This window comes from Megascapheus bottae, chromosome 2 (genome assembly GCF_031878675.1).
Source record: "Megascapheus bottae isolate mThoBot1 chromosome 2, mThoBot2.hap1, whole genome shotgun sequence".
NCBI lineage: Eukaryota > Metazoa > Chordata > Mammalia > Rodentia > Geomyidae > Megascapheus > Megascapheus bottae.
In genome coordinates, this window is record NC_143510.1 from 96,991,967 (window position 1) to 97,003,979 (window position 12,013).

The window sequence follows — 12,013 nt, forward strand, 5'->3', positions numbered from 1 at the left end:
CCTAGGAGGGAGGGATAGATAGACAGATAGACAGACAGAGATATAGAGGGATTTCTGGGTCATTCCTTTGTTTCTGTCATAGATACAGTTAATTTATTTCTTTTTCATTTTTTTTCTCTTGCTGGTCCTGGGACTTGAACTCAGTACCTGGGCTCTGTCCCTAAGCCTCTGTGCTTAAGTATCGTGTTCTACCACTTGATCCACAGCACCACTTCGGGATTTTCTGAATAGTTCATCAGAGATAAGAATCATAGATTTTTTCCTGCCTAGATGGCTTTGAACCACAATTCTTAGATCTCAGCTTCCTGAGCAACTAGGCTTACAGGCATGAGCCACTGGCACCAGGCTTCTCTCAGTTCTTATGTGCCTGTGTGCACGCACACATACACATGTATACGTGGGTATGCGTACATGCACTGGTACTGAGACTTGAACTCAGGGCCTGGGCACTATCCTTTAGCTTTTTTTTTCAATGAATGCTGGTCTCTACAACTTAAACTACAGCTCCACATAATTGGAGATAAGGATTTCGTGAACTTTCCTATATGGGCAGGTTCTAAACTGCAGTCCTCAGATCTTAGCCTCCTTAGTAGCTAAGATTACAGGCAAGAGCCACCAGTGCTCAGATTCCCATGTGAGCTCCAGACATGCTCCCTAGCTGTCAGAAGTCAGCCTTGCTTGTTCATCAGGTACACTTACTTTCAGGTGATCCTGTTCCTGAAAAAGAAGGAGGAGTTCACCGGCCTGGTGCTGAAGCACATGGGTACCTCAGCTCTCATGGACCTGCTTCTGCGCCTCATCAGCTGTGTGGAGCCAGCCGGACTCCGGCAGGAGGTCCTTCACGTAAGTGCCCAGGACATCAGCATAATTGACTAGGTCTTCACCTAGCCAATCCGCAGTCAAGGGTTTTTTTGTTTTTGCCAGCCTGAGGCTTGGGCTCAGGGTCTGAATACTGTCCTTGGGTTCTCTTTCTCTCTCTTTCTCCCTTCCTCTCCCTTCCTCTCTCCCTCCCTCCCTCCCTCCCTCCCTCTCTCTCTATCTCTCTCTCACCTCCTCTCTCTCTCTCCCTCTCTCCCTCTCCTCCTACTCCTCTCTCTCTCTCTCTCTCTCTCTCTCTCTCTCTCTCTCTCTCCCTCCCTCTCTCCTCTCTTTCCCCCTCTTCTCCTCCCTCTGTCTCTGTCTCTGTCTCTGTCTCTGTATCTCTCTCTCTCTCTCTCTCTCTCTCTCTCTCTCTCTCTCTCTCTCTCTCTCTCTCTCTCTTCTTACTCCTCTCTCTCGCTCTGTCTCTCGCTCTCTTGCCAGTCATGGGGCTTGAACTCTGTACCTGGGTGCTGTCCTTGAGCTCTTCAGCCCTACTCCTTGAGCAACAGCACCACTTCCCTTTTTCTAGTGGTTAATTGGAGATAAGAGTTTCAGATTCTTGGGCTGGCTTTGAACCATGAGCTTCAGATCTCAGCCTCCTGAGATCTAGGATTACAGGCATGAACCATAGTACCCAGCTTGTTTTTTCAAGGCTAGAGCTCTACCACTTGAGCCTCAGCACCACTTCTGGCATTTTTCTATGTATGTGATACTGAGGAATGGAACCTGGGTCTTTATGCATGCTAGGCAAGCACTCTACCATTAGGTCAAACTCCCTACCCCAGCAGTCCAGGTTCTTGTCTGCACCCTCAGAAGCAACAAGCGAAGACATTTCCCCCCGCCTCCCAGTACTCTGGAGTCCTGCTCTGCACAAAAGTTATAGTGAACTTTCCTTGATTTCTGCCCTTGCCCCCAGGCACACATTCTGGTAGGTACATAGTGAGGAGGGGCTTTAGACTCAGGTATTGCTATAAGAAAAGCATGAGCTAATGATGGCCCATACAGAAGCCTGCTGATTATGTTGGAGTGTATGTAGTTGTTTCTCTCCTACTGGTCAGGCAGTAAAAAGAGCAATCTGTAGTCCAGGGCTCTCATCCCAGGGCCTGGTGTTCTTTGGAAGGCTTTTTGAACAAAAGCAAATCACTGGCTTTGTTGTGTGGGTCATAGAGCTTTAGCTCTGGGCTTGGGTACTGGCCCTGAGCTCTTCAGCTCAAGGCTACTGCTTTACTACTTGTGTCACAGTGCCACTTCCAGTTTTCTAGTGGTTAACTGGAGTTTAGTAAAGTCTCCTAGACTTTCATGCCCAGGCTGGCTTTGAACATGAGCCTCAGATCTCAGTCTCCTGAGTAGCTAGGATTACAGGCATGAGCCATGGGAACCTGGCTTAAACCATTGGCTTTTATCTGTTTTCTCTCTCTGCACTCAAATATAATCAAGGTAACTGTGGTAATATATTCCTATAATCCCAGTACTCATGAGACAGAATCCAGGAGTATTGTTAAGTGCCAAGCCAGCTTGGGCTGAGACCTTACCTGAAAAATTTCTGCCTCTTAGGTTGTTATTAATTTCTTTATGAAGCAGTCATTTTCATAGGAGAACAGCATGCATATCAGCTGCTGCTACTCACTGCTACTAGAGCACCTGTGGAAGGTGTGTCTCTTACCTGTGTCATGGAGTACAAAGAACTTTCATTAGGCCTGCACCGGGCACCAGGGTTTCTAGATGAGCCAGTGTGTAGTTCTTCCATGGCCTGATATTCAGCCCTCTTTGCCTTTGACCTTGGAAAATATTCACTTTAGCCCTCAAAGCAATTCTGTGGTCAAATTGGGGTCCTTGTCTTTCTGTTGCTGTGGGAAGCTAAACTTACCTTTAGATTGTACACATCCACACACACTACTGTGACAGATGGTCCATCAGTTCAAACTCTTTGAGCCACTCCCAGAGTTCAGTATTTGAAGCCTTTGGACTCTTTTCTGCATCGGGTAGACCCAGACAGTTGTGTCAGAAGATGCAGTTTTTATCTAAGGAAACCCTGTTTGTGGGTTTCTGCTGCATAGAAAGACTTCCTTTTATTTAGTAAGATATGAACAAAGATATTGATGGCCTTTTGTTCCCTTTCAGTGGCTTAATGAAGAGAAGATTATCCAGCGACTTGTGGAATTGATTCATCCCAATCAAGATGAAGATGTGAGTGTAATGCTCACAGAGAGTTTTACATTCCTTTTGTTGTTGTTGTTGTTGTTGTTGTTGGTCATGGAGCTTGAACTCTGGGCCTGGGTGCTGTCCCTGAACTCTTCAGCTCAAGGCTACCCCCCTACCCCTTGAGCCACAGCCCTACTTCCCCTTTTCTAGCAGTTAATTGGAGAGATAAGAGTCTCAAAGACGGGGCCGGGAGTTTGGCCTAGTGGTAGAGTGCTTGCCTAGCATGCATGAAGACCCAGGTTCCATTCCTCAGGACCACATAGATATAAAAGCCGGAAGAGGTGCTGTGGTTCAAGTGGTAGAGCATTAGCCTTGAAGAAAGCCCAAGGACAGTGTTCAGGCTTTGAGTTCAGACCCCAGGACTGGTAAAATAATAATAATTCTATCAGAATTGTGTTAGTTATCTATAGCTAAATAAGATATCACCTTAAGCTGGGCGTAGGTGCCTTATTCCTGTAGTCCTAGCTACTCAGGAGACTGAGATCTGAGGATCACAATTTGAAGCCTGCCTGGGCAGGAAAGTCCATGAGATTCTTAGTTACAATTAACTACAAGAAAACCAGAAGTGGAACTGTGGCTCAAAGTGGTAGAGCACTAGCCCTGAGCAGCAGAGCTCAGTCAAAGATAGTGCCTAGGCCCTAGGTTCAAGCCCCATGAAAAAAAAAGAATCTGACTTTCTTGGACCTACCAAATTTCTTAGAAGTAGCAATCCTCACTATGCTGTATTCTGTTCTTTAAACATGAATGGCCAGGTACAGCTCACACTCAAGGAGCTAGGCATACAAGGGCATAAATTCAAGGAGGTGATGAATGGAGGGAGGCCTACTAGAAGCTTCACTAGATGTACAGGAAGTGATCTACAGATACAGGAGTAAAATTCAATACTCAGTATCTCTTTCCTACTAAACTCTCACAATTAGGACTGTTTCTTTTTTTGGTCAGTTTTGGGGCTTGCCTGGGCATTGTCCCTGAGCTCTTTAGCTCAAGGCTATTGCCCTACCCCTGGAGCCACAGCCCCACTTCCTATTTTCTGGTGATTAATTGGAGATAAGAGTCTCGAGTTCTTTAGTGCCCAGGCTGGCTTTGAACCACGATCCTCAGATCTCAGCCTCCTGAATAGCTGGGATTACTGGCATGAGCCACTGTACCCAGCTTCTGACTGTTATGCCTGGTATCAGAAGGTTTCTCCACACACCAAACGGTTCTCAACTGATACCAGCTCAATATTCTCTAGCTTAGTTCTTCTGAATTTTAGTGTAGTCTCTACAGCTTGAGGGCTCAGGTGCCAAATCTGCCCCATAAGCCATTGTGATCACAAGCCCTGGGTGATCTTACCTATGCTCTGACCAGCCATAAATTGTGGTTTCCACACTCTGTCACTTAGGTTCAATGAATTTACTTGAGTGATTCATTGAACTCAGGGAAGCTCTTAATTACATTTGCTAGTTAGTTATAAAGGATGTTACAGGCCAGGAGTTTGGACTAGTAGTAGAGTGCTAGCCTAGCATGCACAAATACCCAGGTTCCATTCCTTGGTACCACATACATAGAAAAAAGCCAGAAGTGGTGCTGAGGCTCAAGTGGTAGAGCTCTAGCCTTGAGAAAGTCCAAGGACAGTGCTCAGGTCTTGAGCTCAAGCCCAGGACTGGCAAAAAAAAAAGGATGTAACAAAGAATATAGATTTAGGAGGTATATAGGACAGGGTATGAGAGGAGTGAAGAGCCTCCATGCTTTCACCACTGTTACCTTCCAGAAAACTCACATGCTCTGGTATTCAAAAGCTCCATAAACCCAGTCCTTTTGAGGTATTTTTTTTTTTTTTGAGATCGGGGTTGTTTTGCTTTTTTGTTTTTGTTTTTGTTTTTTGGTGGGTCATGGGGCTTGAACTAAGCCTGGGCACTGTCCCTGAGCTATTCAGCTTAAGGCAACTGCCCTACCCCTGGGCCTGGGCATAGTCCCTGACCTCTTCAGCTCAAGGCTACTGCCCTACCCTGGAGCTAAGCCTCATTTCCCATTTTCTAGAAGTTAATTGGAGATAAGAGTCTCAGGTCTTTTTGTGCCCGGGCTGGCTTTGAACCTTGATCCTCAGATCTCAGCCTCCTGAATAGCTAGGATTACAGGCTTGAGCCACCTCGACGCTCCTTTTGAGTTTTTATGGAGATAACATTGAATAGGCATGATTGCAAATAGACTAGGTGAGGAAATGCAGCAAAATTTGTCTGTTCAGATTTTCTTTAGCTTCTCTGTGTAGTATTATCCCTTTCTAGGTGACAGTATAGGACCTCTGGAATGAAGAAGGTCTTCTGACCCATTCTTATATAAAGTAGGTCACAGTCATGAGCCCAGAACTGTTAACTGAAAGCCAAAATGTACGTATAACATCACAGATGAATCTGGGCACAATGGCTCACACCTGTAATCCTAGCTACTGAGGAGCCTGAGGTCTAAGGCTCATGAGCCAAGCCAGCCTGGGCAAGAGAGTCCATGAGACTCTCTTGAGCAAAAGGAACTCAGAGATAGTGTACAGGCCCAGAGTTCAAGCCCCAGCACCAGCAAGACAAAATAAAACAAAACCCACAAATGACCATAGCTCAACTGGCAGAGTTCAAGAACAGCACCCAGGCCCAGAGTTCAAGCCCCATGGCTCCCCAGAAGAAAACAAAACAAAAAACATGGATCAGAGCCGTAGAACATTAAAGCATATATAATGTTTGGACATTTGGGGCCCCAATTTGATTTTTTTTTTCTTAACAAGTTCTAGAGCTTGAACTCAGGGCCTGGGCACTATCCTTAAGCTTTTTCAAGGCTAGCACTCTACCACTTGAAGTGCCGTGCTGCTTATGGCTTTTTCTGTGTATGTGGTGCCAAGGAATCAAACCCAGGGCTTTGTGCATGATAGGGAAGCACTTGAGGAAGCATTAGGCCATGCTTCCGGCCCCCTGTTCTGAATTTTTGCAGATAGTTCCAATACAGCTTAAAAGTTAAAACAGATCTACATCTTGACTATGGATGGAACAGAGAAAGGCTGCTTTGAAATGAACTTTTGGGTCTGGAGTTTTGTAGGAAACGGATTCAGAGTAAGTCTAAATCTATAGCAGAGGGAATGGTGGCTTGCCCAGCAGCTGACTCTGCTATTTTGGTCTATTTCTTTATCTTTTTCAGAAGCAGTCCAATGCTTCTCAGGCGCTCTGCGACATTGTAAGGCTGGGAAGAGACCAGAGTAGCCAGCTGCAAGAGGCCGTGGAGCCGGACCCTCTGCTCACAGCCCTGGAGTCGTGAGTGCTGGTGGGCCAGTGTGGTAGGCCTCGCTCCAAGTCACAGGAACATCCTGGAGCCTTGCTGTGGACATAGGAGATGCCACCACCGCCTCTGATTCAGCCTGGCAGGCTCCCAAATTCAAAGCCCAGGGAAAGGTCTCGGGGGGGGGGGGGGCAGTGGACCAGATTGTTGTAAACCACTGACTGGGCACCTGGCTTTGAGGCTGAATGAGGCCAGAGTGGAGCAATTCCTGTCTCAATGTGTTGCAGGGTTTTCTGGGGAGGAGAGTGTCCTGGGGTCATGTCTGTGTGTCTGTTCTCCCAGGCAGTGATCCCTTCCTGTGCCCAACAGGCAGGACTGTGTGGAGCAGCTTCTGAAGAACATGTTTGACAAAGACCAGACGGAGAGTTGTCTAGTCAGCGGAACGCAGGTGCTGCTCACCCTGCTGGAGCCCAGGCGGGCTGGGTGAGCCTTACCCTGGATACATGTCCTTGGCTGCAGAGGTCACCTGTATGATTTAGGCCAGGTCTTGTTTGGTCCACTCATCAGGCATAGTTCCACCCCTGCCTCAAGGAACCCACTGCTGCCAGTTTGCCATACATTTACAGACACGGATGGACTAAGTATGATTTTCCCCAAGGTTGATCTGCCAGGTCCCTGTAGCTCATGCGCATGTATACATGTGTAACTGATGCAGGGCTTCTATTACTGTTTGTCTCCTGTGCCAAGACAGAGTGCGTTCTCTTTCTCTCTCTCCCTCTCTTCTTCCCTCTCCCTCTCCCTCTTCTTCTTTCCCTCTCATCCTGGGGATAAACTCAAGGTCTGGGTGCTATCCCTGATTTTTTTTTTTTTACTCAAGGCTCCCTCTACCACTTGAACTGCAGCTCCACCTTTGGCTTTTTGGAGGTTAATAAGAGCTAAGAGTTTCATGGACTTTCTTGCCTGGATTGGCTTCAAACTGATATCCTCAGATCCCAGCTTCTGAGTAACTGAGATTCAGGCATGAGTCACTGGTGCCCAGCTTCGTCTTTATCTCTCAAGCTCCATGAACATACATGCTAATCTCTCTGCTGAGTGTTAAATCAGGCACTATGTTTTAGTGGACTATCCTCCACCCTTTCTCATTAGGTATTATTTATTTATTTATTTTTGTCAGTCGTGGGGCTTGAACTCTGGGCCTGGGCCCTGTCCCTAAGCTCTTCAGCTCAAGGCTACTGCCCTATCCCTTGTGCCACAGCACCACTTCTGATTTTCTAGTGGTTAATTGGAGATAAGAGTCTCATGGACTTTAGTGCCCAGGCTGGCTTTGAAATGCGATCCTCAGATCTCAGCCTCCTGAGTAGCTAGGATTATAGGCGTGAGCCACCTCGCCTGGCACATCAGGTATTATTTGAACACCTCCACTGTTGCTATCTGAATCATGGTCCCTCCTTTTTTATTGTTACCTATCTGTCCCCAAAAGTCAGCATGTACACAGGTGTGATGTGGTGTAGAAAGTACAATTGATGTAGTACCTCACACCATGGGAGCCATGAGAAGAGTCCATATGGAGCTGATAAGGAGACCTTACCAGCCAGAGTTTTCCCTGAGAGTTTCATAGCATCAGAGACAATCCCTTACAATATGGGGTTCCTACAGTGAACACAGAATAGGACAGTATGTGGATAGAAAGGTAGGCCTTACTCAGTGGCCCTCCCTATGTGACACTGGTCACCATACCAGCAGTTCTCAGATGTAGCTATTGGAAGCCTATTAAAGCAGCAGGAGAGTGCCACTTCCCAGCCAAGATAGGAGACCTCTTAGTTTGGATAAAAGGTTGGACTTTGAGATGTACTTGGAAACCTGGAATAAACCAAGGATAACCCTCCGATCCTGGTATGCTGTACAGCCACAGTCACTGTGGCAAATGAGATGATCCAAGCACCCTGTGAAATACAAACACAGACAACAGATGGCAGAGTGTGGGGAGTCAGTGGCTGAGCCCAGGGATCCCAGATAGAGCACACCCCAAAAGGAGGTGGCATTGTTTCCTGAGCACTGCCCCTCTCAGCCTTTCCCCTGGTCCCTGGAGCTGTGTCAGTAGGTGAAACAGGTGGGCTATTTCCAGGACATCTCCCTTTTCTCTTTTCCATCACATTCTGGAAAATAGTTGGATTCTCCCAAGAGGACAATAATTCTCTGGGACGGGGTGGGGGAGGGAGGAAGAGGAGAGAGGAAGAGAGAGACAGAGTGAGAGGGGAAAGAGAAAGAGGAAAAGAGAAAGAAGAGAGAGAGAGGGAAAGAAGAGAGAGGAGGAGGAGACACACACACACACACACACACACACACACACACACGCACACACACACGGCATGAAATCATGACCTGGGCACTGTCTCCGAGTTTTTTGCGCAAAGTTAGCACTCTGTCACTTTAGCCATAGTTCAACTTCTGGCTTTTTGGTGGATAATTAGAGATAAGAGTAGCAAAAATTTCTGCCAGGGATGGCTTTGAACCACAATCCTCAGATTTCAGTGTCCTGAGTAGTTAAGCTGGATTGCAGGCACGAGTCACTAGTGCCTAGCTGGTTTTGGGGGTTTTTTGTTGTTGTTGTTGTTGTTGTTGTTTTTCGGGGGCGGGAGGAAAGAATGAACAAGAGAATGACAAGAAATTACTTCATCTTGATAGTAAGATTATTTACAAAAACTGTCTTTGTAACTACCCAATATATCCTTACTACTTTATTTACATTTTTTGCGGGGGGGGGGGGTCATAGGGCTTGAACTTTGGGCCTGGCGCTGTCTCTGAGCTCTTCAGCTCTAGAGACCTCTTAGTTTGGGTGAAAGTTTGGATTTCGAGATGTACTTGGAAACCTGGAATATACAGAGCCAAGGATAACCCTCTGGTACTGCCATGCTATACAATTACAGTCACTGTGGCAAATGAGATTACCTGAACACCCCGTAAAATATGAACACAAACAAAAGATGGCAGAATTGGGGGAGTTAGTGGCTGAACCTTACCCCTGAACCATAGTCCCACTTCCTGTTTTCTAGTGATTAACTAGAGATAAGAGTCTCTGTTCTTTTATTGCCTAGGCTGGCTTTGAACCGCTATCCTCAGATCTTAGCCTCCTGTCCTTATTTACTTTATTACCTAAAATAAGTAATCTTTTTCTGTACTTATACAACTAGAATATTGACTTATTTTTACAAGTTCAGGAAGCCTGGGCCATTTATTTATTTATTTACTTATTACTTATGCCAGTCCTGGGGCTTGAACTCAGGGCCTGGGCAGTGTCCCTGAGCTTCTTTTACTTAAGACTAGCACTCTACCACTTGAGCCACAGCACTAATTCTGGTTTTTTCTGTTTATGTGGTACTAAGGCATCAAACCCAGGGTTTCATGCATGCTAGGCATTCTACCACTAAGTCACATTCCCAGGCTAGCCTTAGACACTTCTTTTTTTTTTTTTTGGCCAGTCTTGGGCTTGAGCTCAGGGCCTGAGCACTGTCCTTAGACTTTCTCAAGGCTAGAACTCCACTACTTGAGCCTCTGCACCATTTTCGGCTTTTTTTTTTTTTCTATGTATGTGGTACCAAGGAATCGAACCCTGGTCTTCGTGCATGCTAAGCAAGCACTCCACTACTAGGCCAAACTCCCAGCCCAGCTTTAGACACTTCTGAAGGCCAATCCTAGTCCTGCCTGTGCTGGATGGGGACAGATAAGCCAGCTGGTTCTTTTGCTCTGTTTTTCTTTTTTCTTTTTCTTTTGTCAGCCATGGGGCATGAACTCTGGGCCTGAGCTCTTCAGATCAAGACTAGTGCTCTACCACTTTGAGCCACTGCACCACTTCCTGTTTTATAGTCGTTAATTGGAGATAAGAGTCTCATGGACTTTAGTGCCTTGGCTGGCTTTGAACCATGATCCTCAAATCTCAGCCTCCTGAGAGGTGTGAGCCACTGTGCCTGGCTAGGATTTTTTTTTTTTTTTTGGCTATCCGTCAATACTTTTGTGACAGAGTAAGTCAGAGAAATTTGCTTGACAAAGCCAAGAAACCGTATCATCCAACAATGGGGAGCGACAGTAAATATTTTCAAAGCAAGAAGAGGAAGAGGGTTCCATCTGGGGTCGAGGGGACAGCGAGGCAGCAAGTGCTGAGTCATCTCCCTTTGCGTCCCTGGACACTTTTCTCGTCTCTATTCACAAAGACATGTAGACATCTTGAATAGTGCCACTCTCAAGGTTTCATTTTAAAAAAAGAACAAGAACTGCTTTTGTAAGATGATGAGTTGAGTGTGGCGGGGTGGGTGATGTGTACATCCGTCAGGCTCCATGTGCTGTCCTCATCCACAGGACAGAGGGCTTGGTGGACTCCTTTTCTCAGGGATCGGAAAGGTCATATGTCATCAGCAGCAGCATCCTTCATGGCATCCAGCCATGGCTGAAGAACTTTCACCAGCTCCTGCTCAACCCGCCAAAGGTAAATAGCCATCAGTGGCTGCTGGAGGCTTTGGTGAGGCTTTAGAATGGGTTGATGTGCAAGAAGATCCTACCATTCGTTGATCTGTCACGTGGCAGTGTGTGGTAAATGTGCTCTGATACTGCTCTTCCCAGACCCCTACTTATGAACCACTGGACAGATACCAAAACACATGCTTTCCAGAAAACTCCCGTCTAGGAATGTCCTTGTTTGCCTCCATAGAAGAGACCTGGGAGGAGGACACTTTGTAGCCTCCACAAGCTGCATTTACTGTTATCTCAAATTAGAGGCTCTCAGCTGAGGATTGCTTAGCTCCTGGAGGCAGGAGTGGTTCTGTAGCTCTGAGTATTGCTTAGATTGTGCTGAGGAGAGTGAAGTATACAAAGGTCACCACTGTCTGCCAGAACTCTTTGTTCCTCTAACCTTGAGATACCACCCCTTCCTGACACGGCCCCATCCCTTTCCGTGGTGAATCTGCCCTACTTACCAACTTCCTAGTTGTCTTCCCCACTCACAAGTAAACCTTATGATGGCAGGGACTCTCTTTTATCAGCCTGGAAGAATCCGTTCATCAAGGGAACACATTGTACTGTATGGAGGAGAGTCAGAAATTGCCCCCATCCAGTGTGATGAGGCAAATTTTGTGATCAAGATTTCTTTTTAGAAATCCTGGTCTTTTCTGGAGTGTTTGCTGGACACCCATTAGCACTGAGGGGTGCTACCTACAGATAGAGGCCTAGGCCTCTGCCACAGAGGTCATGTGAAGGGTTTCAGCCACGGGCAAGGGCTTGCCACCCCTGACGGACTCTGCAAGCCGTCATGTGCCATATGGTTTGACGGCTCAGGTGACAGTCTCTGGGATTCCTAGGAGCCATCAGGCTTGCTTACTCTTTGTGACCTTGAAGGGACTCTGTGAAGCAGAGTCCGTCAGTTCCTCCTGTAGGAATCCCTGCCTTGGTTAACACCACGTATGTACTTCACTTGTCTGGGCTGGACCACAGGTAGAATAATGGCCTTGGTTCTGTATTTGCAGAAGGAAGCGATCCTGACCACCATTGGTGTGCTGGAGGAGCCCCTGGGGAATGCCCGGCTGCACGGGGCACGCCTCATGGCTGCACTGCTACATACAAACACACCTAGTATCAACCAGGAGCTCTGCCGGCTCAATACCATGGACTTGCTGCTGGTGAGTGGGCATTGTGGCCCTGCGTGTGTCTGTGTCTGTTGGGC

General features: G+C 46.9%; 1 protein-coding gene across 12 annotated transcripts in view; it reads left to right on the plus strand.

Annotated features, from left to right (window-relative positions):
* The window catches only part of Ppp6r2 (protein phosphatase 6 regulatory subunit 2), a 79,685-nt gene that overhangs the window by 50,787 nt on the left and 16,885 nt on the right, over positions 1–12,013 (plus strand). For all 12 annotated transcript variants that reach the window (XM_090328949.1, XM_090328948.1, XM_090328958.1 and 9 more), the window contains 6 exons: positions 706–843; positions 2,983–3,048; positions 6,226–6,338; positions 6,673–6,786; positions 10,657–10,783; positions 11,817–11,969. In XM_090328949.1, the coding sequence (XP_090185075.1) occupies positions 706–843; positions 2,983–3,048; positions 6,226–6,338; positions 6,673–6,786; positions 10,657–10,783; positions 11,817–11,969 (711 nt within the window). The remainder of the gene's footprint in view (positions 1–705; positions 844–2,982; positions 3,049–6,225; positions 6,339–6,672; positions 6,787–10,656; positions 10,784–11,816; positions 11,970–12,013) is intronic.